The sequence below is a fragment of the Hippoglossus stenolepis genome, chromosome 2 (assembly GCF_022539355.2).
Source record: "Hippoglossus stenolepis isolate QCI-W04-F060 chromosome 2, HSTE1.2, whole genome shotgun sequence".
NCBI lineage: Eukaryota > Metazoa > Chordata > Actinopteri > Pleuronectiformes > Pleuronectidae > Hippoglossus > Hippoglossus stenolepis.
Window position 1 is genome coordinate 31257148 of NC_061484.1, and position 15587 is coordinate 31272734.

The 15587-nt window shown below is 46.6% G+C and overlaps 2 protein-coding genes across 3 annotated transcripts; both read right to left on the minus strand.

The window, feature by feature from the left end:
• Positions 1-275: 275 nt before the first annotated feature.
• On the minus strand, positions 276-8370 carry acaa1 (acetyl-CoA acyltransferase 1). Its single transcript, XM_035173110.2, has 12 exons — positions 8105-8370; positions 4222-4315; positions 4076-4133; positions 3892-3971; positions 3752-3794; positions 3282-3380; positions 3032-3112; positions 1886-2076; positions 1616-1795; positions 1398-1453; positions 989-1134; positions 276-902 (listed from the first exon to the last, which is right to left on the minus strand). Exons 1-12 carry the CDS (start codon positions 8282-8284, stop codon positions 827-829), a joined length of 1284 nt encoding a protein of 427 aa, XP_035029001.2. The 5' UTR covers positions 8285-8370; the 3' UTR covers positions 276-826.
• Positions 8371-9989: 1619 nt separating this feature from the next.
• On the minus strand, positions 9990-15338 carry LOC118119270 (BTB/POZ domain-containing protein 3). 2 transcript variants are annotated; one of them, XM_035173087.2, is made up of 5 exons: positions 15195-15338; positions 14698-14992; positions 12146-12236; positions 11628-11746; positions 9990-11520 (listed from the first exon to the last, which is right to left on the minus strand). In XM_035173087.2, the coding sequence occupies exons 2-5, from the start codon at positions 14844-14846 to the stop codon at positions 10488-10490; spliced, it is 1392 nt and encodes a 463-aa protein (XP_035028978.1). In that variant the 5' UTR covers positions 14847-14992; positions 15195-15338; the 3' UTR covers positions 9990-10487. The 2 variants fall into 2 exon arrangements, with proteins under 2 accessions (XP_035028978.1, XP_035028988.1); XM_035173097.2 differs by having other exon boundaries at positions 14698-15336.
• Between the last annotated feature and the right edge of the window lie 249 nt (positions 15339-15587).

Below are 15587 nucleotides of genomic sequence, written 5' to 3' on the forward strand. Positions count from 1 at the left end.
TTGTTTCCAGCTCATCCACACCGGCGTCGGCCCTCATCACCAAAAGATCTGGAACCTCCTCGTGTTTCCAAGTTGACGTCTTCGTCTTCTACGTGTACGGCTCCTCTTCTTCATCCTGAGATGTTTGTGTTCTTCCAGCTTCACGTCCGTCACGTGTTAGAAACCTCATCAACACGTCCACTCGCTCACTGGGAAGCTTCCACACATTGTCCTGCTGTGTCCTCACATGGACTCACTCTGACATGTTACACACATTTTACTAGGAGGCTGCAGGAGAAGATCCAGAATAAACTCTTTATTACAGTCTGTTAGAAAACAGTAATTGTATCTGTTAATAAAGTTGTACAATTTAAAGGAGAAACATTGTTCATTTTAATTAATGTTATGACTAAAATGTTTTCATGCTCTAATGTTCAGCATCACTTTCCTCCGACTGTCCATCGCTGCAGCTCCTCTTTTCAGCCTCTGTCTCAAACACTTGGTTTTAGCTGCTGTCTCTTTAAGACCCCCCTGACAAAGTCTCTGATTGGTCAGCTCGTCTGGTGTAAACTGAGCTTCAGTGGTTTTTAACTTCAAAGAACTTAAAAAGAAACACTGGAAAAAAAAATCACGTTTCAACCGTAGAAATTCAGAAAATAGTGAAAAATATTGTTTCCGACACAAAAGCAGCAAAACTTCCGAACGACGCAGTTTGTTCTCGACTCAAACATCAGATTATGTGGATTTGTTTCCTGTTGATGGATTTATCGATTATCTGCAGGTCTCGGTCCCTGATCACACCTGATTGGTTGTTAATTAGACGGTGATAACCACTGCAGGCGTGCTCCTATGGTCCGGGGTATTCGAAGACAGCCGCTGCTCCCATCCCGGTCCCGATGCACATGGACACGACGCCGTACGCCCTGCGGTCACAACAGCAGGCGGGTCTCAAACACAGATCAACAGGTTTAGGTTGGGATCACGTCTTTGTTTCAGCTGTGGAACAAACCTCTTCCCTCTGCGTCTCAGCTCGTTGAGCAGCGTCACCACCTGTCGAGCTCCGGTGCAGCCCAGAGGGTGACCCAGAGCGATGGCGCCGCCGTTAGGATTCACCTTCTCTGGCGGGATCCCCAACTTCTCCACACAGTAAACCGCCTGAAGACAACCAGAGAACACTGAGACACAACGTCTCCGTCCTCCGACCACACCTTTACTTTTCACTTGCTACAGAGAAAACCTGCTCAGTCCCAGAAACGCGTCTCTACTGATCTTTGTCAAAACTCCTTGTGAATCTTAACAATTCCTTGGTTTCTCCTTCGTTAAGTTTCTATTATGGACAAATGTCATTTTAAAATCATCTGTAACAAAAGAGACCGAAAGTTCTTCATCTGTTTATAAAATCGTTGACTGGAACTCACCTGACTGGAAAACGCCTCGTTGATTTCAAACACGTCGATATCGTCCAGCGTCAGTTCTGAGACACACAACGACAGAGTCAAGACACACACACACACACACACACACACACACACACACACACACACACACACACACACACACACACACACACACACACACACACACACACACACACACACACACACACACACACACACACACACACACACACACTCACTAGCTTGCTCCAGAGCTGCAGGGATGGCAGCCGCAGGTCCGATGCCCATGACATCAGGCGGGACCCCGACCACGGCGCTCGCCCTCAGGACCCCGAGCACCGGCAGACCCAGAGCCTCCACTGCAGACCTGCGGCCAATCAGCACGGCTGCGGCTCCATCACTCATCTGGCTGGAGTTACCTGACACGATGTGTGTGTGAGTGAAGAGTTTGTTGCCGCTCAGAGACACAGGTAACCTACTCACCTGTTGTCATGACGACACTGACTCACCTGCCGTAGTGCTGCCATCCGGTTTGAAGGCCGGTCGCAGTTTACTCAGTCCTGCCAGAGTCGTTCCAGGTCTGATGCCGTCATCTTTAAGAACCGTCACCTCGTGCTCTTCACCTGCGTTGTCCAACAACCTGGTGGTGACGGGAACGATCTCGTGGTGGAACAGGTTCATGTTCTGAGCCCGGGCCGCTCTGTGGAGAACACGCTCTGTTACTGAGGACCTAGTTCAGAGTTCAACACCATCGTGCCCCTGAAGCTCGTCACCAAGCTCAGAGACCTGGGGCTCAACATCGCCCTCTGTGATTGGATCCTGAACTTCCTGACGGGCAGACCACGGGCGGTCCACCCTGACTCTCATAGAACAACAAAGTGCTGCTAATAGATGCACTGTATGAATGTGTGTGTGAATGTAAAACTGTAAAGAGCTTTGAGTCATCAAGACTAGAAAAGCGCTTTATAAATACAAAACCATTCACCCTGACTCTAAACCCCGGTGCCCCCCAGGGCTGCGTGCTCTCCGGTCCTCCCTGTTCACGCATCACTGCGTGGCCGCCCACAGCTCCAACACCATCATTACGTTCGCTGATGACCGCTGCGGAGGCTCAACATGGACTCCAGGATACAGGTGCACCGTAGAGAGCATCCTGACTGGCTGCATCACCGCCTGGTACGGCAGCTGCACCGCCCTCAACCGTAAGGCTTTACAGAGGGTGGTGCAGTCTGCCCAGCACATCACCAGGACGGAGCTACCATCCATGGAGGACCTCTACACCCAGCGGGGAGGAAGAAGACTGACCAGATCATCAAAGACCTCTATCACCCCAACCATAAATCAGCAAGAGACTTTATTTTAGTTTATAATTTATATTTCCGATGTATATTTTTTATCTTTTATTTTAATACTTTAGTTTTATTTTATTTATTTTGTTTTTACATACAATTTTTTGCTTATGTAATATTTTGAGCATGGCTAGAAAGGACCTGTGACCCAGCGACTGATGAATGTTATTTTTGTGCTCGTGATAAAGCTGCACGACACTAATTCAGGTATTAATATCTGTATACGTCTATTTCAACACACAGATCAAAGCAGCTCAACACAAATCAGCAAATAAACTCAGTGAGAAAAGAAAATGACTCGTTTACTTTTGATGGGAGCTCAGAGCGAAGGCGTCCTGTTTTTCTCGCGAGATTCCAAATCTCTCTGCAACGTTCTCTGACGTGATGCTGCAAAAAACATGAAACGCACCAGAGTCACAGACGGAAGGGACGGAGTTCGTCCGCTGACGTGAGAACATGAAGAAAGACACTGAGCGTCTTAAAGTGTTTTAGGGTCCAACAAATATCCTGAGTTCCTTGTTCTAGCTGTGGATCATGTGACCTGCAGTCGTCTCACCCCATGGGCATGATGCAGTCTCTGGCCTTGTCGTTGTCCATCAGCCTGGAGCTCAGATCTCCAGGGTTCCCCATCGTACGCAGAGACATGCTCTCCACACTGGAACACAGAGAACATGTCACACCTTCCATCTGCTTCCATTGGATTCACCACATCAGAGAATCTAGAGAAGGTTCTACAGGTCCTGCAGTTACCTCTTAGTCTTTGAGGAGGTTCAATAGGTGGTTTATGGCTAAGAATGCTACTGAAACGGGTCCTTCAGTCCTTCAGGAGGGTTCTAGAGGCCTTGAATGGACTTTAGGTTCCTCTAGGGTGGCTAACAACTTGAGGATTGTGTGGTGAATGCTTTCTTAAAGAATTGATGTATTATCCTGGATGATCTTCTCATCACTGACATCAGTGTCTCCATGTTTTATTAAGTCCAAGAACATACATGTTTAATTGTGATAGGAACAACACATGAAACATACCCGCAGGCGAGGCCCAGATCAATGGATCCACTTCTGATGGCTCCTGCACAAACACAGTGAGAAACACAGCATTCTGGGTAAATAAACAGCAGCTGTGTTCTCACCTTCAGTCGCTTTAAATGAAGCTGCAGTTTCTTTACCTGCTACATTAAAAAGAGCCTGAAGTCCAGAGGAACACTGTCTGTTAACGGTGTAGACGGGAACTGTCTCTGGAAACCCACTGAGGGGACGACAAATAGAGATTATACATGCTGTATAAATACACACACTACATATATATATATAAAAAGACAGTATATCTATACTGGGTCTGTATAGTCTGACCTGAGAAAATGAGCCACTCTGACCATCAGAGCTCCGGCTCCAGGCTGCAACACATTACCTGGTGAACAACACGACATGTGTCAGGAAGAACGATGAAAGGATGATGAAAGGATGATGAAAGGATGATGAAAGAATAGATAACTCACCTACACAGATGTCCCCCAGCTGATTGGGTGACAGGCCAACATCTGTCAAAACAGCTTTCATGACCGCGCTCAGTAGCTCGTCAGGAGTGGTGTCCTGAAACACAGGAGAGTTACAGAGTTACAGGAGAGTTACAGAGTTACAGGAGAGTTACAGGAGAGTTACAGAATTACAGAGTTACAGGAGAGTTACAGAGTTACAGGAGAGTTACAGGAGAGTTACAGAGTTACAGAGTTACAGGAGAGTTACAGAGTTACAGGAGAGTTACAGGAGAGTTACAGAGTTACAGAGTTACAGGAGAGTTACAGGAGAGTTACGAGTTACAGAGTTACAGGAGAGTTACAGGAGAGTTACAGAGTTACAGAGTTACAGAGTTACAGGAGAGTTAAATTACAGAGTTACAGGAGAGTTAGAGTTTCAGAGTTACAGGAAGTTACAGAGTTACAGAGTTACAGGAGAGTTACAGAGTTACAGAGTTACAGGAGAGTTACAGGAGAGTTAGAGTTACAGAGTTACAGGAGAGTTACAGTAGAGTTACAGAGTTACAGGAGAGTTAGAGTTACAGAGTTACAGGAGAGTTAGAGTTACAGAGTTACAGGAGAGTTACAGAGTTACAGGAGAGTTACAGGAGAGTTAGAGTTACAGAGTTACAGGAGAGTTACAGAGTTACAGGAGAGTTACAGGAGAGTTACAGAGTTACAGAGTTACAGGAGTTACAGAGTTACAGGAGAGTTACAGAGTTAAGTTAGAGGTTAGAGTTACAGAGTTACAGGAGAGTTAGAGTTACAGAGTTACAGGAGAGTTACAGAGTTACAGGAGAGTTACAGGAGAGTTACAGAGTTACAGAGTTACAGGAGAGTTACAGGAGAGTTACAGAGTTACAGAGTTACAGAGTTACAGGAGAGTTACAGAGTTACAGGAGAGTTAGAGTTACAGAGTTACAGGAGAGTTAGAGTTACAGAGTTACAGGAGAGTTCAGATACAGGAGAGTTACAGGAGAGTTACAAGTTACAGAGTTACAGGAGAGTTAAGTTAGAGAGTTACAGGAGAGTTACAGAGTTACAGAGTTACAGGAGAGTTACAGATTTAGGAGAGTTACAGGAGAGTTACAGAGTTACAGGAGAGTTACAGGAGAGTTACAGAGTTACAGGAGAGTTACAGGAGAGTTACAGGAGAGTTACAGAGTTACAGAGTTACAGGAGAGTTACAGAGTTACAAGAGTTACAGGAGAGTTACAGAGTTACAGGAGAGTTACAGGAGGGTAACAGGAGAGTTACAGAGTTACAGGAGAGTTACAGAGTTACAGGAGAGTTACAGAGTTACAGGAGAGTTACAGAGTTACAGAGTTACAGGAGAGTTACAGAGTTACAGGAGAGTTAAGGAGTTACAGGAGAGTTACAGAAGAGTTACAGGAGAGTTACAGGAGAGTTACAGAGTTACAGAGTTACAGAGTTACAGGAGAGTTACAGGAGAGTTACAGAGTTACAGGAGAGTTACAGGAGAGTTACAGAGAGTTACAGAGTTACAGAGTTACAGAGTTACAGAGTTACAGGAGAGTTACAGGAGAGTTACAGAGTTACAGGAGAGTTACATGAGTTACAGAGTTACAGGAGAGTTACAGAGTTACAGGAGAGTTACAGGAGAGTTACAGAGTTACAGGAGAGTTACAGAGTTACAGGAGAGTTACAGGAGAGTTACAGAGTTACAGAGTTACAGGAGAGTTACAGAGTTACAGAGTTACAGGAGAGTTACAGGAGAGTTACAGGAGAGTTACAGAGTTACAGGAGAGTTACAGAGTTACAGAGTTACAGGAGAGTTACAGAGTTACAGGAGAGTTACAGAGTTACAGAGTTACAGGAGAGTTACAGAGTTACAGAGTTACAGGAGAGTTACAGAGTTACAGAGTTACAGGAGAGTTACAGGAGAGTTACAGAGTTACAGGAGAGTTACAGAGTTACAGGAGAGTTACAGAGTTACAGGAGAGTTACAGAGTTACAGGAGAGTTACAGGAGAGTTACAGAGTTACAGAGTTACAGGAGACTACAGAGTTACAGAGTTACAGGAGAGTTACAGAGTTACAGAGGTTACAGGAGAGTTACAGGAGAGTTACAGAGTTACAGGAGAGTTACAGAGTTACAGAGTTACAGAGGTTACAGGGAGATTAGAGAGTTACAGGAGAGTTACAGAGTTACAGAGGTTACAGGAGAGTTACAGAGTTACAGAGTTACAGAGTTACAGGAGAGTTACAGAGTTACAGGAGAGTTACAGAGTTACAGGGAGTTACAGGAGAGTTACAGGAGAGTTACAGAATTACAGGGGGAGTTACAGGAGAGTTACAGAGTTACAGGAGAGTTACAGAGTTACAGAGAGAGTTACAGGAGAGTTACAGAGTTACAGGAGAGTTACAGGGGAGATTACAGAGTTACAGAGTTACAGGAGAGTTACAGAGTTACAGGAGAGTTACAGAGTTACAGGAGAGTTACAGAGTTACAGGAGAGTTACAGAGTTACAGAGTTACAGGAGAGTTACAGAGTTACAGGAGAGTTACAGAGTTACAGGAGAGTTACAGGAGTTACAGAGTTACAGGAGAGTTACAGGAGAGTTAGAGTTACAGAGTTACAGGAGAGTTAGAGTTACAGAGTTACAGGAGAGTTACAGAGTTACAGAGTTACAGAGTTACAGGAGAGTTACAGAGTTACAGGAGAGTTACAGAGTTACAGAGTTACAGGAGAGTTACAGAGTTACAGAGTTACAGGAGAGTTACAGAGTTACAGGAGAGTTACAGGAGAGTTACAGAGTTACAGAGTTACAGGAGAGTTACAGAGTTAGAGAGTTACAGGAGAGTTACAGAGTTACAGTAGAGTTACAGGAGGTTACAGAAGAGTTACAGGAGAGTTACAGAGTTATACAGGAGAGTTTACAGGAGAGTTACAGAGTTACAGGAGATTACAGAGTTACAGAGTTACAGGAGAGTTACAGAGTTACAGAGTTACAGGAGATTACAGAGTTACAGGAGGTTACAGGAGATTACAGAGTTACAGGAGAGTTACAGAGTTACAGGAGAGTTACAGAGTTACAGGAGAGTTACAGAGTTACAGGAGAGTTACAGAGTTACAGGAGAGTTACAGAGTTACAGAGTTACAGGAGAGTTACAGAGTTACAGAGTTACAGGAGAGTTACGGAGAGTTACAGAGTTACAGGAGAGTTACAGAGTTACAGGAGAGTTACAGAGTTACAGGAGAGTTAGAGTTACAGAGTTACAGGAGAGTTACAGAGTTACAGGAGAGTTAAGAGGTTACGAGTTACAGAGTTACAGGAGAGTTACAGAGTTACAGAGTTACAGGAGTTACAGGAGAGTTACAGAGTTACAGAGAGTTACAGAGTTACAGGAGAGTTACAGAAGAGTTACAGAGTTACAGGAGAGTTACAGGAGAGTTACAGAGTTACAGGAGAGTTACAGAGTTACAGAGTTACAGGAGAGTTACAGAGTTACAGAGTGCAGGAGAGTTACAGAGTTACAGGAGAGTTACAGAGTTACAGGAGAGTTACAGAGTTACAGTAGAGTTACAGAGTTACAGGAGAGTTACAGAGTTACAGAGTTACAGGGTAGAGTTACAGAGTTACAGGAGAGTTACAGAGTTACAGGAAGTTACAGAGTTACAGGAGAGTTACAGAGTAGAGTTACAGAGTTACAGTAGAGTTACAGAGTTACAGGAGAGTTACAGAGTTACAGGAGAGTTACAGAGTTACAGAGTTACAGGAGAGTTACAGAGTTACAGGAGAGTTACAGAGTTACAGTAGAGTTACAGAGTTACAGTAGAGTTACAGAGTTACAGGAGAGTTACAGATGTTTCACAGATGTTTCACATGTTAAACAGTTGTTACCTTGAACGATCCTCTCTTCGCCCTGCAGATGGCGCTCCTCAGTCCGTGAACAACCACCACATCCTCCGGTTCCTTGTTGCACGCAGCTCCGGTTCCTGACCCGCAGTCTGACCTGCAGAGCGCCGCCCTGTGGTCAGAGGGAGGAAACAGGTGACCAGAGAGGGTCTTTAATCTGAACATGTTTTATTTCCGCTCTCAGTTCGTCAGCGAGTCTGAGTCACACTTCCGCAAACCCTGAGGACGGAGACCGACGAGGGACAAACAGAGCGAAGCGCGCCCCGCCCCCTTCTTCTTCTACTGTGGCGGACCAGCTCTGTTCTGAGCTTTATTTTGAAAGGGCACCGAGCAGCTGATGGGAACCTTTACTCTCCATTATATAATTTTTTATCAGACTCTAAAATGTATTTTCATCTTTATCAGACTTCTTCCTTTTCTTTTTTCTTCCTGGTTTTGTGTTTTAGTATTAATATCTTGTAATGATCAGTTTGTGATCTGATCATTAGCAGATTAACATTATTTTAGTTTCTTACTTTTATTTGTATAAATTAGCTTTTATGTAAAGTCGTCTTTTATCTATCTTATGTTTATATACCATTTTTTATTTTAATTCCTGTTTTTACACGAGGCTGTTTTCTTATTTATTTTATTCATAGTTCTGATCAGTGTAATTCAGCGTCTGTCAAAGTATTTTATAAACTCTCTTTTTGTGCTTTATGAATAAAGGTACGTTTATATATATATATATATATACACACAAATAATTTGAGTCCATGAGATTTAGAGAAGTGACACGGATCAAATGAATCTTTTATTTCCAGATGTTTCGTTCATAAGGCCACGACTTGCTGCACATTCAGGTTGGAATCAAATGACAGGAAACAAAGACAAAAAATAAAAAGTATTTTCTCATGAACAGTTTTTCCTCAGTTTTCACAGAGATGGGCGGAGCTTCAGGACTCAACCAAGACTCCCAAATGGAAACAAGGAAAGAGCAAATCAAAGAACAAATAAAAGCACAGGAGTTAAAATTACAGACAGGATGAGTAATATCTGTTTAATTACAACATAAAAACAAAGGACATTTAAAATGAATCATTTCTGAAGAGCTGATGTGTAAACAGATCGATGTTCAGGTGAATTATGGGTAAAATTACCAGATTTCATAAGACAGGAAGCAGAACCAGAGCGAGTGTGATGAGTCATCACAGTACAAATATAAAAACGTATTATTCAGCTTTAAAACAGAACATGAAGAAAAATTAAACGACGAAATTTTAGTGTTTCAGTTTTTAAAATCCTTCAGCAACAAGAAAAATTAACTCTGAAAATATTTCAGCTGAATCACAAACGTGTGTTTATGTGAGTATATGTGTGTGTGTGTGTGAGTGTGTGTGAGTGTGTGCGAGTGTGTGTGGTCACATCCTCGTCCGGAGTTCACGTTGTGTAAAGATCAAACACTCTTGTTGATCAGCGCGTCATGTTATTATAAAGCTCGTATCACCGTGGTAACATTACCAACTGCAGCTCTGATTCGTTCATTACATGTCACATGATTCCTGGAGACAAAACTGAACATATGACTGAGAATGTAAATAAAGACGATCAGTGTCTATAAATAAAGTCGACTCGTCTCCACTTCTGCCAGATTTGAAGCTAAAATATCTCAGATACAAACGCTGCCATCTTGTGGTGATGACGTTATTTGCAGTTGTGGTTTCAAGGTCCCGCCCATTCACATGCTCTCAACCAATCATCACGTCTGATAACTGATTCAAACCAAACTGATCAGAAACATGAACAAACATCAGAGAGAGAAGAACGACCTGAAATGACAGAAACATCTTTACAAACATTTATTTAACGTCTACTTTGATTTTTTAGTTTGGTCCATGTCCCCTCTGCTAACATGGAGGACGTCTATGACCTATGCTGCAGCCAGACACCAGGGGGCGATCAATCACTTTGGCTTCACTCGGGATCCGTCATGGTGTCCATCTTTATTTACAGTCTCTGATCTGAACAAACATTCGTCAAGATTCACTGACGACAGCAAACTTACAGAATAAATGTCAGACTGGTCCTTTACAGTGAAGAGGTGTGTGTGTGTGTGTGTGTGTGTGTGTGTGTGTGTGTGTGTGTGTGTGTGTGTGTGTGTGTGTGTGTGTGTGTGTGTATATAGACTCTGCAACCACAGGTTACCCATAAGACCCCTCTCTGAGAGACAGGGTTCAAACTTCAACTGTGATGGAATGTGACCAATCAGACTCGTCTTGTGTCTGTGGTGAAACCAGGAGTCCCCCTTCAGCAGCTTCCTGAGAACTTCAAAATAAAAGTCATTGTGGCAGTGAAGCAGGAATCTCCGCAGTGTTCTCGCTCCTCGGGCTCAGGCGTAGAAGATGAGCTCGGGGATCTGACCCCCCTGCACTCCGGTGCCGTTGGTGCTGTCCGACGAGCACTGGAACTGGAAGGTCACTTTCCCACACTGCACCTCTGTCATGCCCTCCTGACCGAAGTAGCTGAGCTCGTTGCCGTCCAGCACGACGCTGGCGGTATAGAAGGTGTCCGGCTCGATTTGCACCGGGTACTCGAACCAGACTGTGAAGGTGCTGCTGGAGCCGTCAGAGAAGTACTTGATGATCCTCTGGGCCATCGGCACGCCCTGACGCTTCAGCTCGATTTTGGCGCTGTACTCGGCCGAGCCGCAACTGGAGCCGTACAAACCAAAACCAGCGATAAAAACGCGTTTGTCCACGGCGAACTGGATGCTGTCGCAGCGGCCTCGGTACCGCCACTGGTTGCTCCGGTAGGCGCAGGACTGGAAGCGGTGACAGCGCTGCGACGACAGGCCTTTACGAGGTTTGGTGCAGAACAAGAGTTCAGGCTTCTTGGCGGCGGTGAACCAAAGGAAGATGTCGTTGGTCTCGTTGAGCGTGAGCACATCAGACTGGGCGGCTCCGTTGGCGAAGTCCTCCAGCACCATGGTGGGAATGCGGATCAGGTAGATGGCCTTCCCCAACACCAGACGCTTGTTCTCGATGGTTGGTGCGAGATCTTGTCGTTGGCACTCGGCCTCAGCCCAGTTCAGCGCCGCGTCGAACACCACCATCTCTTTGGCATTGAGCGTTTCTCGCCGCAGGATGCTCTCCAGTGTCTGAGTGTCGATGTCGCAGAAGCCTTCGGAGCGCAGAGCGAGCTCGGCCTGCGCGTCGATCACCTCCCAGCAGCGCTGCGTCAGGTCGGGCTCCTCGAACAGGCAGCTCTGAGACAGCAGCACGCAGGCGTTCTTAGCGCTCAGGCTCGTCTCCAGGAAGTTGACGCAGGCCCGGGCCAGATGAGGCACGATGTACTTTTTGGCAGCGTAGAGAGTGGCGAGCACCGTGTCGGCGCATAGGTCGATCTCGTCACAGTAGATGTACCTGAGGAGGTCAAACACAGAGGCTGCGTCACTTCTCGTTACAGCTGAGATGATTCTGTAAATTTAGATTAAAGACATTATGAAAGTGAAATAAACAGGTCGACGTACTTCAACATGGCGAGGAAGGACGGAGGCTCCACGTCCGGGATCCGGATCTCATCCTGATCCTCGGCCAGTTCACCGTAGAACATGGCGTGGAACACAGAGCTGCCTACCGCCAGGACGTACTGTCAGAGCAGAGGGACGAGATTTATATCAGATTCAAACTTGAGGACGCCGTCACGTGACCCAGGTTCAACTTCTGATGTCACCCAGCTGCGAAAAACACTAATTCTGTGTAATCCTCAAAGTAATAAAGAAAATGTTACTTTCTAAAAGTTACACAAAACTTTACCCGAATTCTTTGAAATGATAAAGTCGAACATTTGCAGAAAAATAAAAAAATCGTTGAAATCCTCTAAAATCAACGTTTAAATATCGTCTCACGAATAACGAGTCTCTTCAAAGTCTGGATATGAACGAAGACAAGTAACTTTTCTTTACTGATAAATCTGAGAAAACATTATAAAAAGACATTTTCTCATAAAGATGTCTCTTATATATTGTATAGAAAGTCTCTTTTGTACCTTGTGTCCCGGGACTCGCTGCGTCCCACCGGGCGGCCCGACCACGAAGTGAACGTCTGCCATCATCTCATTGTTGAACATGACTGAATTTCTACAGAGACACAGGATTCACCAGGATGTTAGTGTTCCATGTAGAACAAGAACAAGATGTGGGGACGTAGCTGCAGCTCCATCATGGACGGAGTCAAGAAACTGATCATTCACATTTAGACGATATCATCAGACCTGTGTCCCTCATCATCATGTGGAGGAGGTGGATGTAGAGGTGGGGGGGAAGGTGGAGGAAATGGAGGAGGTTAAGGGTGGAGGAGAAGGTGAAGAGGTTGGTGGTGTAGTGATGGATGTGGAGGTGGAGGTGAAGAGGTTGGTGGTGTAGTGATGGATGTGGAGGTGGAGGTGAAGAGGTTGGTGGTGTAGTGATGGATGTGGAGGTGGAGGAGGAGGAGGTGAAGAGGTTGGTGGTGTAGTGATGGATGTGGAGGTGATGGAGGAGGTGAAGGTGAAGAGGTTGGTGGTGTAGTGATGGATGTGGAGGTGGAGGTGAAGAGGTTGGTGGTGTAGTGATGGATGTGGAGGTGGAGGAGGAGGAGGTGAAGAGGTTGGTGGTGTAGTGATGGATGTGGAGGTGGAGGAGGAGGTGAAGCGGTTGGTGGTGTAGTGTTGGATGTAGAGGTGATGGAGGAGGTGAAGGTGAAGAGGTTGGTGGTGTAGTGTTGGATGTGGAGGAGGAGGAGGTGAAGCGGTTGGTGGTGTAGTGATGGAGGTGGAGGTGGAGGAGGAGGAGGTGAAGCGGTTGGTGGTGTAGTGTTGGATGTGGAGGAGGAGGTGAAGCGGTTGGTGGTGTAGTGATGGAGGTGGAGGTGGAGGAGGAGGTGAAGCAGTTGGTGGTGTAGTGGTGGATGTAGAGGTGATGGAGGAGGTGAAGGTGAAGAGGTTGGTGGTGTAGTGATGGGAGGATGGATGTGGAGGTGGAGGTGAAGAGGTTGGTGGTGTAGTGATGGATGTGGAGGTGGAGGAGGAGGAGGTGAAGAGGTTGGTGGTGTAGTGATGGAGGTGGAGGTGGAGGAGGAGGTGAAGCGGTTGGTGGTGTAGTGTTGGATGTAGAGGTGATGGAGGAGGTGAAGGTGAAGAGGTTGGTGGTGTAGTGTTGGATGTGGAGGAGGAGGAGGTGAAGCGGTTGGTGGTGTAGTGATGGAGGTGGAGGTGGAGGAGGAGGAGGTGAAGCGGTTGGTGGTGTAGTGTTGGATGTGGAGGAGGAGGTGAGGCGGTTGGTGGTGTAGTGATGGAGGTGGAGGTGGAGGAGGAGGTGAAGCGGTTGGTGGTGTAGTGTTGGATGTAGAGGTGATGGAGGAGGTGAAGGTGAAGAGGTTGGTGGTGTAGTGTTGGATGTGGAGGAGGAGGTGAAGCGGTTGGTGGTGTAGTGATGGAGGTGGAGGTGGAGGTGGAGGAGGAGGAGGTGAAGCGGTTGGTGGTGTAGTGATGGATGTGGAGGAGGAGGTGAAGCGGTTGGTGGTGTAGTGATGGATGTGGAGGTGAAGCGGTTGGTGGTGTAGTGTTGGAGGTGGAGGTGGAGGAGGAGGTGAAGTGGTTGGTGGTGTAGTGTTGGAGGTGGAGGTGGAGGTGAGGCGGTTGGTGGTGTAGTGATGGAGGTGGAGGTGGAGGAGGAGGTGAAGCGGTTGGTGGTGTAGTGTTGGAGGTGGAGGTGGAGGTGAAGCGGTTGGTGGTGTAGTGATGGAGGTGAAGGGTGGAGGAGGAGGTGAAGCGGTTGGTGGTGTAGTGATGGATGTGGAGGTGAAGCGGTTGGTGGTGTAGTGTTGGAGGTGGAGGAGGAGGTGAAGTGGTTGGTGGTGTAGTGTTGGAGGTGGAGGTGGAGGTGAAGCGGTTGGTGGTGTAGTGATGGAGGTGGAGGTGGAGGTGAAGCGGTTGGTGGTGTAGTGATGGAGGTGGAGGAGGAGGTGAAGCGGTTGGTGGTGTAGTGATGGATGTGGAGGTGAAGCGGTTGGTGGTGTAGTGTTGGAGGTGGAGGTGGAGCGGTTGGTGGTGTAGTGATGGATGTGGAGGTGAAGCGGTTGGTGGTGTAGTGATGGAGGTGGAGGTGGAGGAGAAGGTGAAGCGGTTGGTGGTGTAGTGTTGGATGTGGAGGAGGAGGTGAAGCGGTTGGTGGTGTAGTGATGGATGTGGAGGTGAAGCGGTTGGTGGTGTAGTGATGGAGGTGGAGGTGATGGATGTGGAGGTGGAGGTTAAGGGTGGAGGAGGAGGTGAAGCGGTTGGTGGTGTAGTGATGGATGTGGAGGTGAAGCGGTTGGTGGTGTAGTGATGGATGTGGAGGTGAAGCGGTTGGTGGTGTAGTGATGGAGGTGGAGGTGGAGGAGAAGGTGAAGCGGTTGGTGGTGTAGTGTTGGATGTGGAGGAGGAGGTGAAGCGGTTGGTGGTGTAGTGATGGATGTAGAGGTGATGGATGTGGAGGTGGAGGTTAAGGGTGGAGGAGGAGGTGAAGCGGTTGGTGGTGTAGTGATGGATGTAGAGGTGATGGAGGCTGTGTGCGGGCTCACCTCTCCCGGACGGTCGGGTACAGGCCCTGCCAGGTGCAGCAGCTCGGAGCTCCGGGGTGGAGGTTGTTGTTGGTCTCGTTCTGCCGCTGGAGGTGGCTGACGGAGGCCGGAGGGAGCAGCTTCTTCCCGGGGAACAGCTCTGCGGCCATTATGGTCCCGTCAGGCCGCAGTCCGGCTCATGACTGACCGGCGGAGCTGCACCGACACCCGGACACAGACGAACCAGAGCCCCGCTCAGATCGGAGGGTTTTGCGCTGGAGCTAAGCTAATGCTAGCAGAGTTCGCGTGAATTCCGCTGGTTTCCAAAGATCAAAGGAATACAACATTTAAAGTAAATCACCTCAGAGTTTGAAATAAAAGTTTAAAACAAAGAATAAATGAGTTTAAACATCGAAGACGGTCAACGATAACTTTAGCTTGTTGTGGTAGTTAGTTGGTTAACTAGCTAACTAACCCGCTAACTACAGATTAAACTGCTGGTTAAAGTTTGAACTCACTTCAGTTCAAGTTTATTTCTCTTCATCTCTTCTCGCTTTGATCTCAGGTGTTTGTGGACGAGCTTTGTTTACAGTAGCTAGCTAAGTGCTAACGGCTGCTTCTTCTGCTGCTGCCGCTCAGCAGAATCAGCTGACTGAAGGAACCACAGCGCCCCTAACGGACACTCAGGAGAACTGCAGCTAATAAAACAGTCACATATTTTAACTTTATTTTGAAATGTATCATTGTTGTTAATCATTACTATCTTATGATTTATTTAGTTTTTTCTCAGATATCCGAGTTACAGTAACTACAAGTAAACGTGGTAATGTGATTTAACTGAACAGATGAAATTAAAACTCAGGCTCAGTTTTTTTATATTTTATTTCTTCTGGTGTTTTTATTTTCATAAA